Raw genomic sequence first — 14,190 nt, 5'->3', positions numbered from 1 at the left:
AAAGAATATAGACTCATATCTTATAAAAATATAAGAGCGAGGGAAAGAGTCTGAGAACCAGAAAATGGATATACACAAAATATATAATTAAATCAATTATAACAAATCAAACTGTCATATGGGAGATTGGGTAATCTATAATGACTGTCTAAGAAAACAAGTATTTTGTACAGTCACCTTTTGCAACAATAATACTTTTTGTTTCCACTCCACAAGATTTAAAGGATACTCCCTGCCCTTTACTCATATACTTGTCAGTCTCATATCACAGTGACAATCCTTCTGTTGAAGGCATCTATCCCTCAGGTGCCTGACTCCAGGAGAATTCCTAGAGGAACTAGAATTTCTACTCTTCCCATGTAAGGAAGCTATACTTATTTTTTCAAAATCTCTGTAGAAATACAGTTGTGGGTATAATACCACTCATGCTAGTAGAGAAATCTGGATAAAGAGACCCAATAATTTCTGAATAATTCCTGAACTTTAAACAGGGAAACACTAATTATTTTTACATCTAATTTATAAATCTGGATAATAGAGTGGCCAAGCCAAAGAGTTCAGATCAGTATTCAAATTCAATTTTCCAACAATTTGAGGGTACTCAGAAAAAAAAAAGTTTCAATCTTTTCACAGTTAAAATTCTACTTTTCAGAATAAGTAATTCTGAATGTATTTTATGCTAGCTTTCTATGAACAATTCTGTATAAAATATTTTTGTAATTTAAGTCTTACTGCTAATATGCCTTCTGAATTATATTATTTGTCTAGATTTGATGGGATAAGTTACTTTGCTTCCTTTTGGGAAGTATTCATTGTCTTTAACTTTATGAACTGCTTTACACCTGTGCAACCTCAACTGAGGCCAATATAGTTGCATGAGTGTAATCAGCAGCAGTATTTAGCTCTACATGCACTTCAATTTTTTTTCATATTTAGGGAAAGACTCAGTAGCCCAAATAGGGAATTGTCCTCATTCTTCTCTCCCTTTTTCTTAAGGTAAAACAAACCCATCTTCTATTTCAACTTATGTCTGTTGCACCATTTTCAAAACTTCTAGAGCAAAATTCATTCCTAGTTTTAAATTATTTCAAGTGGTGGTATGCCAGAGCTGAATTTGGTCTGTTTTACAATGTCAGATCATTGCAAGTTGCACATGTTTTACACAGTCATTAAATAGTTGTTTTGTGTTGCTAACTACACACTTTTTTTAGCTCATTCAAAGCCTACTGGAGTTAATGGGAGTCTTTCAATTGACTTCAATGGGCTACATGACCAGTTTACATCTAGAGAGAATTTATGGCACTGGTATGTTGTAAGAGAAAAGGTATGGTTCAACCTCTAAACCACTCCATTAAATACTTTACTATATAATTCCTCTTAGGCCATGTCTACACCATGTCTACACTGAGAGACAAGGTCAAATTTATTAAGGTTGAAGTTTTAGCACCTGATTTTGTTAAGTTGAGGGTACATGTTCCCACAGTGTGCAAGAATTCCACATAGTTCAAATTAGTAAGTTGCCAGCAGGGTGGCTACTGTTGACTTTGAGAGCCATGCACTGTGGGCAGCTATCCTACAGTACCTGAGCCCCTTTGAATTCTGGGTTATGCTCCCAATGCAAGATGGCACCAAAACTGTGCAGTAGGTTAGTCTGGGTACATGTCATCAGTGGCCCCTTATGCACTCATTTTCTCCCTCCCTCCATGCTTAAGACCAATGACAAACAGTCTTTTCTCTCTTGTTGATTATCTGTGCAGACACCATAACAACCTAAGCCTGGAACCCATGATGGATCCTGTTGTGAATCAAAGCAATGGGTACTTCTTGATGGTGCTGCACGGGCTGATGGATCATAAGGGCCCTTTCACTGACATCAATGTGGGATGGTTGGGAAAAGTGCATGACACACATATTTAGGAACTCCTGCCTCTTCAGCAAGCTGCAAGCTAGAACTTTTTCTGCAGACCTGAAAATTAGAACTGGAGATGTTGAAATGCCAATAGCGATACTTGGTGACCCAGCCTACCCCTTGTTTCCGTGGCTCCTGAAACCGTACATGGGCAGCCTTTACTGCAGTAAGAAGCTGTTCAACTATAGCCTGAGCAATTGCAGACTGGTGGTAGAAAGTGCTTTGGGGCATTTAAAGGGAAGATTCTTCAGTCTACTGCCTAGGTTAGACCTCAGCAAATGCAACATTCCCATTGTGGTGGCAGCCTGCTGTGTGCTCTATAATATTTGTGAGAGTAAAGAGGAATGTATCTATCAGGGTGGAGTGCCAAAGACCAGCTCCTAGACAGAGATTTTGAACAGACACCAGGATAATAAAAGGAGCACAGCAAGGGGTAGTACAAGTCAGAAAAGCTTGAAAAGACAGTTTTATGAATCACCAATTTTGAGAGTCATGCATGTTGCTCTCAACAAGGTGTCCCTGCAATTCAGTGTCATAACCTGTAACCCCCAATCTCTTAATACAAGTAATAAAGAGACTATTGTTCAGAAATCATTCACTTTTATTTAGGGAATACAGCAGGGACAGAAAAGGAGCCTAGAGTGGGAGCTTTGGGGAGGAGGGCAATCACAATTGCGAGAAAGACAGTCTTTTGCTTCATGACATGTCACTGGAGATTGAGAGTGAGGCTGCCTTTAACTACCCCTTCCCGCCCCACACCTGCATTCTAGGGGCTTGGGAGGGGAGGCTATGGAACTCAGAGAAGAGGGAACTTTGGTCTGCAAGGGCTAAAGCAGGTGCCTGTTCAGGTAAACATCCTGGAAAGCTGTCATATGATCCATCACAACAGCCATGGATGACAACACTCTCTCCTGGTGCTTCACATCCCTTTCTTGCATGTTTTCCTTTCCTTACACTCCATGCTCATCTCTTCCAACAGCATATTTCTCCACTCACTTACATATTCCCCTGTCTTAACAGGCAGATTGCATTTGCTCCTTGAACATCTCTTCCCTAGTCCATTTTAGTCTGTGGATCTGTGCCAGGCAGACAGCTGGTGGGACCAGGAGAATGCACAGCAGGCTGACTCATATTCCTGATGTAGTGAAAAGCGAAGGGCAGACTTTACAGGAGATATTTTGTAGAGTGTAAATCCTAATCGATTAGAATAAAAGGAAGGTTTGTCTAAAGACAATAGGGATGTGTTATGTATAAGGCCACAGTTATGCTTTTAAGCAGCTATTTTGCAGCAGTTACACATTAGGGATGTGAAGGTTTAAATGGTTAACTGGTGGAAGCCAAAGGGGGCTGCTCCAAATCTGCAACGGGCCCGCCATGGACAAGGGCTGCTCCAGCTAGGATGCCAGAACAGCCGTTGCCTGCAGCCAGCCACAGCAATCTCTATCCGCTGCAGGCCCAGGCATCTCACAGACAGGGACTGTTCCTGCATTTACTCCCCCTTTAATCAGTTAAACGATCAGCCAATTAAATGGGATTTTACATCCTTCATACACAGAGTTCTTAGATGAGCAGTTCAGGGCAGGGAAGGGGCTTACACAGCACCCAGGTGTTTGGCACCCCACCCCCCATATTTGCCAGAAAAGCGCAACTTTTGCTACCAACAGGAGCAAGCAGGAGGGAGTGGGGGATGGGGTCCAGCCATGGCATCAGGGTAGGGGCTCATGTGTGACTTATGTGTTCAGCACCCATCCCTCATTTGCTAGGAAAATGCATCTGTCTCTTCTTGCAAGAGTGGGTGGGTGGGAGGGACGGGAGAGAGTTTGGGCCTGGCAGCAGGGACTCAAGTCATGCTTCACTGGGGACGAACAAACGGAGGTTTACTGCAGAGGCATCAGCTAATAGCTTCCCCTGCTTCATCCAGGTTGCCATGAGAGATACCAGCCTTCTTCAAATCACAAGGAGTGATAGGAAACAGATGCTGACTGAATGTGGTCAGAAACCTGGACCTTATGCTGCCATCATCTGTGCTGCAATGATGCCAGACCACTTACTGCTGGCTTGGCATAGAAAGGTATCCTACTGTGGAGGATGGAACAAGGCAGCCTACCCAGAAACCTTGTGAGAAGGATCAAAGAGTTCCTCTAGGATAGCTTTATGGAGATGTGCAGTGAGGATTCCCGTTCCATCTCCAGACGTGTTAACAAGCTGTTCCGGGGACCCCCACTGTGTAGGCACAGTGGATGCCACAGATCACACTCGATTGCCTTAAAAGTGAGCTAACAAAATAAAAATTTAAACTCACCGGAAGTGCCCTGCCTGGGATCAGTGCCCAAATGAGATGTCCTGGGAGAAGGGGATTGTCTTCAAGGTTATAAAAAGTTGTTGGCTCTCGGTGACATCAGTTGCCCCACTTGCCTGCTGATCATTCTCTTCCTCCTCCTCTTGCATCATGCCGTTCTCCACACTGCTGCCTGAGGCTGCCTAAGTGTGTTGGGAGGAATCTATGGACTGGCTAGGGAAGCTGTTTATAGAAGCATGTTAGCAATGATGCTCCAGACCATCCATTTGCCTCTTTGTCTTTTGGTACGCTTGCCTCAGCTCCTTTATTTTCACTTGGCACCGCTGGGCATCTATGCATATTCTTTCTCCTTCATCCATGCCCTTTGGCATAGATATCTGCATTTCTTTTGCTGGTTTGTAGTTCTGCAAGAACAGATTCCTCTCCCCACTCAGCAATGAGGTCCAATACCTCTTGTGTTCTCCATGCTGGTGCTCTTCTGTGACCCTAGGGACTAATGGAGCTCATGGAACATGAACTCATGGAATTCATGGTCAGGTGTGCTGCTCAGATGTGCTGCATGCTCTTGGATCTGCTCACCACGCTGTCCACACAGGAAATGAAATTCAGATTTTCCTGGGGCTTTTCCTGTTCTCCTGGAGAGCAGCACAGTTCAAACCATGGCCAAACCAGACAGCACAGGGCACTGTGGGACACCTCCTGGAGGCCAAGAATGTCGAATTTCACAGTACTGCATCTGCATGACCATGCAAGAGCGAATTTAGTAGTTACTCCTCGTGAAAGCAAGAGTACAGAAATCGACTTTAACCACCCTAATGTCAACAAAATGGGCTTGGTAGAGTGGATTCATTGTTTAGAAAATCGACCTAACACAGCTAAATGCCCAGTGTAGACCAGGTCTTAGTATCTAGGGAGAATAATCTGTATTAGAAATGCATTATGTAGAACTATTACTTTTGCAATAATCCTGACATAAAAATATTTAGTTCCTATACAATCCTTTTCATCTTTAAAGCACTTAAATTTTTTTTCCTCTGGAAAATTCATGCATATTAGGCCTGATCCATTAGAATGTGAAAGAAGGGCTGCCAGTAGCTCAAATAGGCTTTGAATCAGGCCTTTACCAATTTCTAGTATAAAAGGTGCTTCGATTTGCCAACAATCATTAAATACAATCTTGAAACAAAGTTAAAATGCACACTGCAAGTATAATGAAGACAAAACATCCAAGTGTAGTTGAAATGATACATTTTAAAACACGCATAATCAAACTGGTATAAATCAAGTTTTTACTTGCTGAAAGAGAAGCCTTTTTACTTCACCTTGTTTTGATCAAGTTCAGTTTTTCTTTTTAAAAATCTCTAGGAAGTTCAAGGGATTTTTATTGCTGTTTTTACCTGTTACAATAATATACTGCATTATTTGGATCCAACTCTATAGCTTGAGTATAACAATCCACTGCAGCAACGTAATTTTCTTCCTTCATGTGATTATTGCCTGAAATGAATTGTAAAAATAACCTTTTAAAATACAGAATTACACTTTTAATTATCTGAAAGAAAAACAGAGCAGAATCACTACTCTACAGTACCTCGCAAAGCAATTGGGATTGTGTTGACTTTTGTGATTAACTTTTCAGAATGAGATTTTGTACAAAATTTGTTGGCCAAACTTATGTTGACACCCAAAAGCGACAAAACAAAAATCACCAGAGAATGTTCAGACTTGCTCTGTCAACAGACCATGTCCACGTTGGGGGCACCCTCAACAGTGTAAGCAATGCATTCTGCATATGTATCCCACTATATAATATTGTGGGAAGGCAGAATTGATCCCTGCGCATCTTGGGATTCCCTCATCGCTCTCCCACAGACTCCTCAGCTACTGGGAGCAGCATTATTAGTAGCTCTGGGAGCTCTCTGTGAGGAGGAATGTCTAGAAGCACAGCATCTGTCTCCCTTCCACACAGCAGCAGTCTGCCTGCCACTGTGTTTCAGGGGAGAACAGGAGCGTTCCAATGATTTGTTCTTTCTTTGTTCCCTACACTGAGCAGCTCAAATGTCAGATAATTCCCACTGCTTTGAAAGAGTAGGGGTTCATTAGCTCTTTTGGCCACAGTATTGTGCTGGAAACTCATGTTCCCTGATTATCCACCACAACTCCCAAATATCTCTCAGAGATACTGCATCCCAGGATAGAGTACCCCCCACACACACATTCTGTAACTTGTATCAGGGGTCAGAAACCTTTCCAAAGTGGCGTGCCAAGATTTAGCCCTCTTGCCATGGGCTGTACCACTCTCTTGGGAGGGAGGAGGGGCTCTCTCCACCACGCACCCCATGGACCACCTAGGTCAATGAAAACTTTTCTGTGGATCACCAGTTGCTAATGAAAATTCACTGTTAATTACATAATTATGCCTGAGCCATTTTGCTAGTGCGGCACCTAGGGAGAATGGTTTAATTTAAATTATTGAACAGATTAAGAGTTTTAACTCTCTCATGTTTATCAAACTTCATTTTAAATAAAGTAAAATATTAATTTATGTCCAGCACAAAAGGTTTCAATGTTTTCTTTATTTATGGCAGGACTGGGGAACATTTTTGGGCTGGGGGCCATTGACCCACATAAAAATTAGTTGGGGCCTGTGATGGGTGGCCCCGCCCCACAGTCAAGCCCCAGGAAACCACCTGGCGCCAGGGGCCGAGAGGGCCCCACCCACACAGCCCTACTGGGCATGCTTGGAGGGGAGCCGAGGTATAAAAGACTGCAGGCCTGCTCAGAAGGGGCAGACCGTGGCCCGAGCTGGAGCTAGCTCCCAACTGCCAGAAAGGGAGGTGCCAGGCCCAAGCCGAGCTCACTCCCAACGACGGAGCTGCCGGCCGACCCCTCCCCCGTGACCCAGGCACCGGACCGGACACTGCCAACCCCGACACTGACTGGGGAGGTGCCGCTACAGCCACCCGACCAACGCCAACAGGTGGGGCCGTGACGGGCCGGGGAAAGGGGGTAGGAAGCAACCCAGGGCAGGGAGCCAGTGGTGGGAGCCACTCGCCACTGATAGGGCCCTGGGTCGGGGCTGGTGGAGAGGGAGGGCCCGGGCCCCCCTACCCCTCCTGCTCTGAACCCCGGCAAGCGGGGAGCTCGGCCAGAGGACTAGGCCGCAGAGCCAGTGTACGGAGCACTAGGCCAGGAGGCCGTATTTCCCCTACTACAGGGGCATCGTACTTTGGGATGAGTCTTCAGGGCCTGCGGACTAGGCCAGGAGGCTGCATTCTCCCTAGTACAGGGGCTAGGCCCAAGTGGGCTGAACTATGCCCCAGACGAGGGTAGCAACCCTAATTGAGGGGGGAGCCCCCCGACAGGGCCACACAAGTGAGAAGAAAAAAAGCCTCCAAAAACCCCCAACCCTCACTGTGGCCCCCAACTGCGACACTTCACTCTTCTGGCTCTCCAGCCACACAGGGTGAGGGGAAAAGACAGGTAGGACTGAGGGTCAGGGCTTCCCATAGGCCAGATTTACTTTCCTGGGGTTCCAGAATTAGTGGATTTTGTGGGCCCCTAAGGCTGTGGGATAGGAACAAAAATGAAAGGTTCAATGTGAGGAGTAGCGCTGCCAGTAAGTGGAATAAGGATGCAGAATCTGGGCAGGAGGTGCGGTACAGGACGGGGTGAGAAGGGCAGGGTCTGGAATGAGAGTTTGGCTGCAGGAGAGGGTGTGGGTGAGACAGTTTTGAGGTGGGAGGGGGTTGGAAGAGTAATGCAAAAAAGTTGAAAGTGTGAGAATGCAGCTGACTAACTAGTTAGAGAGGGAGGTAAAAAAATGGAGAGTGAAGGAAAGTACAGCTTCTGCAAAGGAAAATTGTATCCCCCCCTCACATCTTCCCTCTGCTCCAGCATTGCTCCCCTCAGCGCCATGTTCTCCCCCCCCCCCAGCCTGATCCCCTGCATTGCCCCATGCCCCTCAGTGCAACCCCTGGCCCCCTCCCATCCTGCCCCCCATCCTCCTTCATCCCCCTCCCCCTGCTCCCACATCCCTGTGCTCCCAGCACACTCACTGGCAGGGCAGCAGCCCTGGGACTCACAGCTCCCTGGGAGCAGTGCTGGGGGGAGGAGGGGCTGGGGGGCGGGGGAGGGCAGAGTCACTTCCCTGCTTAGCCCAGCCCTTTGCTGGGGCTCACCCTTCACCTGCAGCTCCAGGGCTGGGGCGAGCAGAGCCCAGGGCAGGTTCCACCAGTCTGGGTGCTGTGGAAGGGGCTCCCTGCCCCTGCACACAGTTTGCAGGAGCAGCAGGATGCAGCGCAGGCCCCAGTAGCCCATATGTGGTTGGCCACCCAGCCCCGATCTGCGGAGCAGCCCCAGTCCCGCCCCCTCACAGAGCAGGAGGTAGCACCTGTAGTGGGGGAAGGAGGTGTTTAACCCATTAGCTCCTAGGATCTGCACACCTAGGCTGGGCAGGGGCAGCGCCAGGGGTGTGGAGCTCAGCGCAGGGTCTTGCTGTAGGTTGCCCTGACTTTTATTATTTACAGGCCTGCTGACAGGGGAGAGCAAAGGAGGCAATTGTCTCAAGGCCTGGCAACTCTCGGGGCCTCAGGCTGCCACCACTATGGTAGCAGCAGCTAGCAACCCAGCCCTCTCTGAATTGCTGCTGAAGCACCACTGTGTGTGGCTCTGAGGGCTCTGAGCACGGGAAGGTGCTGAGGGCCAACTGCCCATGGCTCTGCCCCTTCTACCTGAGGCCCTACCCCTTCCAGGAGCACAGAGCCTGCACCTTGCTCTGGGGCTCAGTGCTGATTATGTATGTATATTTCTATTAGAATGCAGATGTTTGCTTGCTTCCAGTTGACCAACTAATCCAGGTCAGATCACTCTGAATCAGTGACCTGTCCGCTTAATTATTTACTGCTCCTCCAATTTGTGTCATTTGCAAACTGAATCATTGATTGTTATATTGTATCCCACAACATTGATATAAATGTTAAATATGCTAGAGCTAAGTACTAATCACTGCAGGACCCCAATGGAAACATACCCACTCAATCACTCTTCCTTGTTTAAATTAATTTAGCAACCTGTCAGTTAGCCAGTTTTTAATCCATTTAACGTACATTAATTTTCTTTTTAATCAAAATGTAAGGATTTGAGAGGAGTGGGGGGGTGTACCTCAGAATATGATCAATCCAACTGCAACCATATTATGTGCTCTCAGCCACTATGAATTAATGAAATAGAACACTACGTAGTTCTATTTAGGCTTTCAGAAGCAAGGTAAAAATCAAACTGGCACTTTCTGCTAATCTCAATGGAGTAGGGCAGGGGTGGCCAACCCGCTACAGACAAAGAGCCAAAATAGTGGTGGATACAGTGCAAAGAGCCAAGGGAAAGAAGTTGTTGAGGGGGGAAAAAAGCTGCCCCTTTAACCACTGCGTGTGGCCCAAGCAGTCTTTCGTTGGCCGCAACATCAGATCTCGCTGCCCCAAGTGGCACCCTGACCAGACAAGGAAAAAATGTCAGAGCAGGGGAATGCAGAACAGCCACGGATGCGTGAGCCAAGCTGCAGGTGCGGGAGCCGCAATTTTGCCTTTGAAGAGCCCATGTTGCTCGTAAGCCAGTGGTTCCCCACCCCTGGAGTAGGGGAAGAAAGTCAACAACTGAGACGAAAAACCTTAGTGGTTGGAAGACTTTTGAATGTGGCCTCCTCTGATATTAAAAGTTTATTAAAAATTAATAGCAATTCTGATGACCCAGGAGGGGTCATTGACACATTTTGTTAGTTACAAAAGAATAGATAAAATAGTGTACTTTAGAACACTCTTGTGAAGCCCTCGTGAGAGACGTGTTTTCTGACACCTTTTTCCCCAGTGGATCAACTGGCCACTACAAATTGGCTATTAATTAGGTAAATATCGGGAATGTTCTAAACCTATTGCTTATGTGTGTGTGAACTTAAATCTAATCGAGTGGAGTGATAAACAAGAGCATGCTTACTTGCATTTAATCTCTAATCAAACAGAATTACTGTACTGTGTTCCTATTAAAATATTCCTGACACCACCAAGAGTGAAATAGTTAAGTAACCTCTTTCAGGGTTCAGAAGATCTCAGGCAGGCTGTGTTTCTCAGAGCTGCACATCCCTGCGTAGCTAATTGATGTGGCTGAGCAGCACGTTGATTCTTGTCATGATTTCAATGGAATCCTGCAGAGGGGGGTTATCAACTTTTGGAGAGGTATATGTAAATTTTCTGTCAAATTCCATGGCAGTGCTGCTTTGTTCCCTCCCCTGTTGTAGGACAGTAGCCTGTAACATTCGTCAATCACTTGTGCAGGCATGAAAGCAGAACACAGGTGGACTGCATATGGAACATAGCAAAAGCCACAAGCCTGGAGAAGTTGTCCCCTGGTTTCCTTGCTTATCATGAGATGTATCTCAGGATGTTATACCCTATAGATAAATGTGGTATGATTAGAACTATATTCCTGTAAAGGGAATTTTCTAGCCCCAGCTGGAATTTTTCATCCATATGGACAGCTGCCACTAACCCATCCCCTCACTCATGATTAAGTTGCTTGCCCAGATACTTTCCTACTGACCCTCACAAGAAGTCCAAATGGAAATGCTGGGAAAGGCATTTGTAAGTGAATTGTTACAATGTCAGAATCGATATGAACAGACCCCTTTTTAATGCATTGTGCTGAATATCAGAGACTTTGTCAGGCCTGGTGCACAGTACTTTGGAGAAGATGCAACAAATAAGGAAACACCCTAGGAAATACAGGGAGGATTTGATTAATCAAATGCTAAATCAATCACCAAGTGACTGCAGATGACAGACACAGCTTTTGGAAAGGGAGCTGAGGAACCACCAGGAAAACCTGACCTTTGCCAGACAGCCAACAGAACACATGATCAGGGTCATGGAGGAACAGAAGCAGGAGGATCCTAAAGTTCTGGGCTTCTATTTACTGTTTAACAATGTCACCAGACCAGTCGCTGTGATCCTAGGTGCAGGCATGTTCCCAAGTATGTGTTGCATGGTGCAGGAGGTATGGAAGCAACTGTTAAAAAGGTTTATTTCAGTGCTCCTCATTTTCAAAGTGAACCCCCAAAGCCTCCCTGGTGTTGACAGCAGCCCTAATGTCTGGTTGCCCAAATTCTATAACCAAGCCCTGTTCTTCAATGCTCTACCGCTGAGCAAACAATTCACCCTGTACTCTCACACAAATCATGTGAAGTACAACAAACTGTGACAACCATGGGAATATTTTCCTCAATGAGATCTAGCCTGCTGCAGAGCCACCTTCAATCTTCCAAAGGTGCATACAACCACCATGTGGCACCTGAGCCTGTTGTTAAAATGTCTTTTATCGCTGTCCAGGTGTCCCATGTACAGTTTCATGAGCAAGAGGTTAAACTGGATCTCCAAGGATCACAATGAGCATTTCCAAATCCCTCAATCTTGTGGTCTGGACAGAGGGAGCAAGTATCAACACGCTTTGGTGGCTTTTTTGACAACTTCTACATGTCAACATTAGTTTCCTGGGCGAAACTCAGTAGTGTCCTACGAAATCAAGTGAAACATGAAGAGGGGGAAAGGATATTATTAAATATACATTGTGTGCACGCACATGTGTAAAATGTTTTTTAAAAAAATCTATAATAATGGAAAGTGTCAACTCTTCAGTTTGCTTCTAAACTATTAATTGGCTGATTCTTTACAGGAATCACAGCACAGAGTGCTATTAATAAGAAGTTGGCTGGTGGCCTATGAATGAGTTCAGGAAAGATGATTCATGCATGCATGGAAGAAAGCCCAGAGATGACAGGCAGGTACACCAGGTTAGAGTGGAGGAATTCAAGGAAGTTGGCATAAGAGCAGGAAGGGGATAAATTAAAGAGGACAATGAAGGTAAGGACAAGAAGCTTGAATTTAAGTAGGAAAAGACAGACATAATTTTTAGGCATCTCCAACTAGACTGATCAATCATACCAACTCCTAACCAACTATTTCAATAGACAGTATATCCTTAAGTCAGACTGGCAACTGACCTAGATTACATGCTAGTACAGGGCATACTCCTAGCAGGTGATGAGTAACAGTAAAATACAACAACTGCACTAGGTACTGAGTGCACTTTCCAAAAGGTACCCAACACCATGTGGAAGCAGGCAGTTGAAGTGAAAAGCTATTCCAGAGAAACTAGATCAATGATCTCCAATTACTTTTCACTTCTGACCTAACCAGGTTTGAATTCATAGCTCCAGAAAAGAAAGGCTAACGGCTCACTTCATTATCTAGCTGAACTTTTTTTAAAGTATACTTTGTAAAGTCATAATGAAATATGTAAATCCTTGTCATTTCAACAACTGCAGCTGACCATTTAAAATGAGAGACCTTGACCTCAAGGGGAAATCCAGCCAATTTTTTCATTTTTCACTTTATTAAAACTTTTCCCAGAGGGATACCTCCACCTACCAAATGTAAACATACTAATTTGTATTTTATGGGTAATAACTACAAATCTGAATTCATATCCAAAATAGTACAAAACAACCATCAATCTATTCAATATTCCTGCGTATCTGTAACCAAAGCTACATGCTTACTTTCATTAACATTAACACTTAAATTATTTGGAGTACATATGTTTAGTACAATGCAAAAGAACCGGGAAATTTTTTATTTTTTTTAAACTAGGGATATAATACAGCCAGTCCCCGGGTTACATCAATCCAACTTATGTCGGATCCCTAGTTACAAGGGGGGAGGGGAGGCGCAGCTAGTGTGGGGTGCCTCCCCCACTGTCGCCACCTCTGGCAGCGCAGGGGGCGCTTCCCCCCCCCCAGCAGACCAGGGAGATGCAGAGCTAGCACCCCCCCCCCCAGCAGACCAGGTAGATGCAGAGCGGCTTTTCTCGCCATGGAGGACGCGGGTATGCTGAGGGGAACAAGACACCAGCCAAAAGGGGGCACCCCAGAGCGGAAAAATTAATTTCCTAGGGAACAGCAGGAGCAGCAGGCAGTGAGACCCATTGTGTTACAGTCCCCACCTTGGGAGCAACAGCTCTTTCCCTCTTCAGCACTAGAGCTGCAACTGTCTTGTTAGCATCACGTGAAATTAACAAGTCCCTTCCAGCCTGGCAGAGGTGAAGCTGAAAAATTACACAGTGGTGTGGGTGGGCAAGAATGGGGAGGAGCAGGGCAGAAGGGAAGAGGGGATAAGCCCCAACCCCACACCGTGGCTGGAGCGGAGCAGGGTAAGCCCCAAGGGGATGGGTGTGGTTGAAAGTGGGTGAGTGGACAATGAGGATCCACCTGTGGCTAACCTCCTGTTCGCAACACAGAATTTTTCTTTAAAATTAATCCTGTGGATAAATTCACACACACACTTCACAGGAACGGATTTCCATTTTCTGCTCAGCAGAATACAACAACAGCTTTGATTGTATCAATATTTCACTGTGCTCTCCAATGACTATTGATTACACTTAATACCCATTTCACTGAACCATCTGTAGCAAATTCTATTTGGAACAGTAATATGCATTGAATAAACTTTTTTTAGTTATAAAAAACAAAGATTCTGACTATTAAATGAATAACTGGGATCTTTCAGGTACCCCAAAAGGAAGATTTGGATATAGCATGAAACACTGAAACTTATGATCAATTTTTAATTAAAATATCAACCAAAAAAACCTTCATATCAAAACAGTATGTGTTTTTCTTAGAATAAGGAAGTTGTATGAGAATCAGGGTCTTTTCCACCTAATTCCAGCTCCCCGTCCCCTGCAAAATATGTACCAGTTCCGACTTACATACAAATTCAACTTAAGAACAAACCTACAGTCGCTATCTTGTACGTAACCCGGGGACTGCCTGTAATCCATTTTATGTAAAACGTAAAACTTTTTATATAATTGGTAAAAACCAGAGTTTAATCAACTCAGTGGGAGCTTTCCATTGACTTCAGTGGGACCATAA

The 14,190-nt window shown here is 45.1% G+C and overlaps 1 protein-coding gene across 5 annotated transcripts in view; it reads right to left on the bottom strand.

The window, feature by feature from the left end:
* The window catches only part of SGTB (small glutamine rich tetratricopeptide repeat co-chaperone beta), a 70,478-nt gene that overhangs the window by 44,636 nt on the left and 11,652 nt on the right, over positions 1-14,190 (bottom strand). For all 5 annotated transcript variants that reach the window (XM_014570421.4, XM_014570420.4, XM_014570423.4 and 2 more), the window contains exon 5: positions 5,606-5,705. In XM_014570421.4, the coding sequence (XP_014425907.1) occupies positions 5,606-5,705 (100 nt within the window). The remainder of the gene's footprint in view (positions 1-5,605; positions 5,706-14,190) is intronic.

Source organism: Pelodiscus sinensis, chromosome 6, assembly GCF_052426305.1.
Source record: "Pelodiscus sinensis isolate ZL-2025 chromosome 6, ASM5242630v1, whole genome shotgun sequence".
Taxonomy (NCBI): Eukaryota; Metazoa; Chordata; order Testudines; family Trionychidae; genus Pelodiscus; species Pelodiscus sinensis.
The sequence above is the reverse complement of the archived record's forward strand: the minus strand, read 5'-3'. Positions and strand labels throughout refer to the sequence as shown.